At 37.9% G+C, this 6,089-nt stretch overlaps 1 protein-coding gene across 1 annotated transcript; it reads right to left on the bottom strand.

Annotated features, from left to right (window-relative positions):
- Positions 1–1,860: 1,860 nt before the first annotated feature.
- On the bottom strand, positions 1,861–5,079 carry LOC133336530 (endoribonuclease CG2145). Its single transcript, XM_061544813.1, has 6 exons — positions 5,004–5,079; positions 3,824–4,158; positions 2,715–3,496; positions 2,455–2,651; positions 2,159–2,391; positions 1,861–2,096 (listed from the first exon to the last, which is right to left on the bottom strand). Exons 1-6 carry the CDS (start codon positions 5,077–5,079, stop codon positions 1,863–1,865), a joined length of 1,857 nt encoding a protein of 618 aa, XP_061400797.1. The 3' UTR covers positions 1,861–1,862.
- Between the last annotated feature and the right edge of the window lie 1,010 nt (positions 5,080–6,089).

Here is a 6,089-nt window from a genome sequence, read left to right as displayed (position 1 = left end):
TAAATTAGGAGGGAAATAAATGAAAAAATGTGTTTAAAAATAAAATTAGCGTGGAATTCATAAATATTCTTCTGGAACGCGAAAGAGATGATAATTTTTACATACTTTCCTGGTTCCTAAAACAAGTATAGAATGTTTAAGAATATTTTTTCAGTGTCTAAATAAGCTCAGATTTTTAAAATAATTTTTCCGAGTCTGAACGAAGATTTTAAAATTTAGGCTTGGAAAATTATTTTCCAGAGTCCAAATATAAGTCCCGACTTTAAAGAATATTTTTGTCTGCTTTCTGAAGTAGGGTCTAGATTTATAAATATATTTTATTTTCTGCATCTAAAAACAGGCTTACATTAAAAACATTTTCTGAGTCTTATTAAAGGCGAAGATAGGTTACAAAATTTTTTAGGACCTAAAATAGGAGTAGTTTTCTTAGATGACATTAAAATATATTTTTCTGTGGCCTAATCTGGGTATGGATTTCGTAAAACTATATTTTACTGGGTTCATAAAACGGTGTAGTTTTTATACCCTTCACAACTATGTTGTTAGGGTATTACAGCTTTGTGCAGCCCCAAGAGTTTGTAATGCGGCGAAATATTGGTCCTAGATCCACCTTTAAGTAATGATTGGCCATTATTTGCGGGTCAAATGGACTCTAACTTTTGTGTGAAAAATGACAAATATTTATATATATTGTATATATTTACTCCCGAAGAACATAGACCTGAGAAGTTGACAGTATGTCCAAGAGGAGTGGCTGACCTTCAAATTGATATCAATTATATTGTCGTATGTACTCGGATGTGGGAATTACAGGACAATATTTACAGGTGCTTACGCATTATTTAGTAATCCATTACCACATTAGATGACGTAAATATATCGATGGGGTTCGAGTTATGGTCAAGGACAACTCCTATAATTTTCAGGGATGATCAGATAAAAATGTTGGGATGAATTGGACCGAAAACTTAGTTTGTTGTGTTTTTTGGAGTCGGATTATATGCCACAATTAAAAGCCGGACATCACAACACAATTCACGGTGAAGAGAATCTGGACAAGTATTTAGAAGGGTTGTACTTAATGTTAGTAATATCCGTAAAATATGTCAGTGTAAGGAAGAGGTGCTATTGACTTAATCGGGCAAGGGGGTGCAAATATCCCGAAATATTGCCAAGGCTCGGAAAAAATCAGGAGAAAATTAGAGTTTCGTGGTAGTTGTGTAGGGTATCGTATGGTCGGCTCCGTCCGACTATACTACTCCGCTCACTGTTTTAGTCACATTTTCTGTGTAGAATATCTTAGAATATTCTTTCGGTGACCTAAAATTAGAGTAGATTTGTTTAAAAATACTTTTTGGCTCTCAAAATAGGCGCAAATTTTTAATAAGGGGTTTTCAGGCGTGGATTTTTTTTAAGAAAAAAGTTTTTCAGGTCCATAACTTCGGCGTAGATACTTTTAAAAACATTTTTTCAGTCCCTTTAATTCGGTGTAAATTTTGTTTAATATTTACTCAGGTTCTCGAACGCAACCTGCATTTATTTTATTTCATATTGGTTTAAATATTATTAGACCCACTGTATATCTCATATTGTGGTGGTGAATTTATCTCAAACCCATTTTCAATTTAAATAGCAAATTCAAGAACCCTGTGAACAAAACGATAGTTTGCTCTCTAGTCGTTAGATGGCAACGTGGTGAAAAAGTCTTTTTTCTTATTTTAAGGTGAATATTTTCCTAGCCCTTCTATTTTCTATCAATAAATTCTAAATGTTATTAATTTTTAATTTTTATTTCTATTTTCTTTTTTTCTTATAAAATTTACAAAAAATATTTCGATTTTTTCTAAAAAATTCTCTCTCTCTTAAATCTCAGGATAGGCACTACCAATTAAACTCTTGCCACGATAACGCCACGAATAGGTAACAATACCAAATTTACTGTTACCCAAGGACACAGGGCAGGTTCTGTCAGGACGCAATTTAAAGCAGACCGTATACAGGGCCAATTCCAATTCGGGCGAGGTGCCCACAAACAAGGTGTTAACCGGTTTATTCAGACCCTTGTGGGTGAAACGGACCTTCAAGACCTTGGCTTTCTGTGAAAGAAATAAAAAATATTTAGAGAGATTTATACGAGAAATTCAAACTCCCAACTTACATTTCCCAAATCGATTTGATTTAGATAACCCTTATAGTCCAAACGTCCGGCCTTCTCCTCATCGGCAAAGTACACCCAATTGTGTAGGCCAATAATGGTGCCGTTCTTGACCTCATTAACAAAGACATGTTCAAAGCCAGAGCTGCCAATGCGGCCATTGCCTCGTGAGTATTGGGTAAACCACAACTCCTTGACCATGTCGCGATGGGTTTTGGGGTCAGGGCCCACAATGCCTTAAGGAAAAAAATATTTTTAATTTTTAAATTTAGAAATAAAAATATGAAGCCTCTCTTTACCCTTATTCTGCAGGAACAGCATAGCCTGGCGCATAACACTGCTGGCCATCACGGCATCCAGAAAGTCATTTTCCTCCTTGCGTTCATTGGGAGTGACATGTTCATTGGTCATGGTGTCCTCTTCATAGTTATTGAAGAGCAAACGCATCTTGGCCACAGTGGGGTTTTCAAAAACTTTGGGATTGATATCCAACAACCTAAAAAAATACCGAACAAAAAATTAAAATCTCCCCTAAAAATTAATTTCCTTATAGACTTACGGCTGAGGTGCTTCATCGGTACTATCAATGGATCGAGTTTTACCCTGAGGATTAACAGTCACCAAACTTAGCTGGCTATTCGTCTCCTTGGTGTACAAAGTCTCGGTAAGGGTTTGTATCTCCGCATCACTGGCCACGGGATTGTTGTCGGTACTGGATTGGAAGCCGGGGCGGACAGTGGTGGTGCCGCGACCACCAGAGTGGGGCACAAACGATACACCATTACCACCTGGACTACCAGGAGCTGCCGGAGACTTGGGTGTGGGAGTCTTAACGGTGGTGGTTGTGGAGAATGCGGCGCCAGCTGGTGTGGGCAGAGGTTTATTCCAGGCCGATGGTGATGAGGGGCTATGTGGCGAACCTGGCGTGGGTGTTGGTGACTTGGGCACTGGCAATGCAGGGAAATCTTCTTTAACACTGCCACTTGATGGGCGTCTGGGTCCAGGCAGGGCTGGGAAATCCTCCTTGGTTGGTGTGGAGGGTTTCTTGGGATCCGCCATGCCTCCACGTAAATCAAATGCCATTTGATTGGGTTTGGCTGTGGTGGTCGTTGTAGTGGAGGTTGTTGTTGTGGTCTGAGTGCTAGCCACACCAGGTCCAGGGCCAAAACCAGGGCGTACACTTGGCTGTACAGGTCTACTAATACCACCACCACCATAGCTTAAATCAAATCCAGAGGGTTGTGACTTCTGAGGTGGCTGATAAGGTCCAAAACCGGGCAAAACATTTGGTTGTCCTGCCACATTGGGTCTGGGTAAGTTGTTATTTTGTGATGTTGTAGACTGGGAAGCGGGTACCGAAGGTGAATGACCTCCAATTGGTTTGGGTAGATTGTGTTGATTCGTTTGTGCTGTGGGTGCGGCGGGGAAATTGAACGCACCACCACTACCACTTTGTGTGGGTCCACTGGGTTTGGGTACATTATTGGCCACATTGTAGGAACTTTGAGGCTGGGTGGGTTTAACGGTGGTAGAGCTGGGAGTGCCTGCTGGTAAAATTGGACTACCCGGCATATGGGCACCACCTGGGACATAGGTGCCACCACCACCAAAACCGGCATTAGGTTGTCCCGGCAATTGTGGTTTAACCTGAGGATTTTGTGGATTCACCTGTGGAAATTGTGGTGGCTGCTGAGGATTATCACCCCATGGTGATGTGGAGGGTGTATCTGGTCGTGGACCCAATGGTACCATGGGTGCTGGTTTTAAATTAAGATTCAATGGTGGTGGCCGATTAGCCGGACCGGATGTTTGGCCAGAAATGGCATTATTGGGGCCGGGCACAGTTTGTGGTGTTTTGGCGGTGGTGGCTTCTAGAACGGGTAAGGGTGTAGTGGTAGTGGTTGTGGTACCACGCTTGAACCAACCAAAAAATCCACCACTTTTGGCTGTTGTTGTTTCCTCAGGAGGTGCGGGAGTTATGGCCACTTCAGTTTTATAGGATGCTGGAAGGGTAACGGAAAGAAGAAAATAAGAATCAGATCTTTTTTAAAAAAGTTACAGGTCCCTATTTCTATCCAATTAATAAAAAGGCTCCAAAGGACACTTATTTTTCAGTTGAAAATAAGAAAAACTGATATCTGGAGGCCAAGAAAAAATATATATTAAATTATAAAAAATAACCCCCAAGGGAATATTAAATAAAAAACTTAAACCCTATAATTTCGAAAAATGCTTTTCTTCCATTGAAAAATTAAATTGGGTCATCCGTATTTTTTATTTTTGTTTCCATTGAAACCATTTTTTTCTTTAAAATAATTTCGTTTTGAATTTTAAATTCAATTGAAATTGTCTACCGATAAGAGTGACTTGCAGGTCATTTGCGACATAGCGATTACAGTGGAATCTCCTAAAGCTATAGAGATGAGGTAGATTTTTTTTTTTATATTTTTCCTTGGATTTCCCTATGTATTTTTATTATATAAGGGCTTTTTTTATTAATACTTCTTTGGTCTACCTTGGGCGTGGATTTTTTATAAATATTTTTCTAGGGTCAACTTTTCAAATCCATAATTTTTTACTTTTACTATATTTTTGATGACGATTATTTACTTTCTGATTTTTACTAAATCCAAACTGGCAACGCTGTTTCAAAATCGTGTCCATTTATCCCAGTAAAAAATTATACATAAACATTCTCTAGAAATGCCATTAAGCTGCCAGCTGTTCATAGCTACTACCTTCAGGTACCCAGAAATAACCTTACCTACCTACATAAATCCACCTTCAAAAATTTCTCAAGTGCAAATTTAAACACAACATCCCAACCAATAAACAAAAAAAATATTACCTGCGATTTCGAACTGAATCACACAGCAAATAACCAAAAATATGGCCGTTGTTGTTTTTGGTATTTTCAATAACATTATTACGTGTATTCTTGACGAACAATCAATGCTGTTTTAAAAGACGCACGATAAATAAAACAATAACAATTTATATATCAATCACGGTTTAAGCCAACTATTGGCTTGTATTTAAAAGACAACACACACACACACTCGAAAATAATCTTTCGGACTTCACGTTGTGAATGCGGCAAATGCTGAAGAAAGACTGAAGAGCAGCGATCTATCTGGGATTGCTTGGAGGGTTCAATTTACCAATCCATTTTCATCTCAACTTTTGTAAATCGTAGATGTTTGGCATTGTTTTAAATAAGGCAAGATCCCACACACAAAACACACATACACATACACACCTACACATGTGTGTTGTATACATTATCTGCCCAGAGAGAGAGAGAGAGGGAGAAAACATGGCCCAGGGTTTTGTCTTAAAAAATAAAATTTTTCATTGCTTGTTTTTGTTTAGTTTTGCATAATGAGGTTTTCGTTTTGGCAAACAAGACCTTCTTTCAAAAAAAAAAAAAAAAAAAAAAAAAAACTGGTTCACATAACAAAGAGAGGCTTTGTTTTTAAATGGGAGAGCCCGGCTTTAACAGGTTACACAAAGAACAAGGGAGGAAGGGAGAGAGAGAGAATTTCATAAACAAATCAAAACATTACCTTCTTCAAGGGAAAAGGTGTTAACAGCTGTTGTGTTGTCATGTATGTGTGGTAACCGTTACTATTTTGTAGAACATTCGATTCCATTTATTTGGCAACACTGTTTTAATTTCAAATCTAGTATTCATATTTTTTTTCATTTCATTTCATTAGAATCTTATCTATCGCTTGTGAAATGAAAAAAAAACCCCACAGGTCAAGATGTGACTCAATTTTAATTGATTCCAATTGAGATTTTTTTGTGTTGTGTGTGTTTTTGTTGTTGTTTTTTTTTTTAATTTCAGCTGAAAAACAAACAACGGAATTTGTGTGGTGAATTGAAAGTGGCATGGTAATTTGGAGGTAAACATTGTATAATTAAAAAAAAA

This window comes from Musca vetustissima, unplaced genomic scaffold, assembly GCF_032173495.1.
Source record: "Musca vetustissima isolate MV318-11 ecotype Yass unplaced genomic scaffold, APGP_CSIRO_Mvet_v1 utg1129, whole genome shotgun sequence".
NCBI lineage: Eukaryota > Metazoa > Arthropoda > Insecta > Diptera > Muscidae > Musca > Musca vetustissima.
Note: the sequence above shows the minus strand (reverse complement) of the source record. Positions and strands in the feature narration are given on the sequence as shown.

What these genes read in the sequence shown, in the direction of transcription:
- LOC133336530 (XM_061544813.1), bottom strand. Translation starts at nt 5,079, where the DNA reads ATGTTATTGAAAATACCAAAAACAACAACGGCCATATTTTTGGTTATT. An exon ending in GATTCAGTTCGAAATCGCAG is followed by an intron (nt 4,159 to 5,003) that starts GTAATATTTTTT and finishes TTACCCTTCCAG; the next exon opens with CATCCTATAAAACTGAAGTG. An exon ending in ATCAAATCGATTTGGGAAAT is followed by an intron (nt 2,097 to 2,158) that starts GTAAGTTGGGAG and finishes TTTCTTTCACAG; the next exon opens with AAAGCCAAGGTCTTGAAGGT.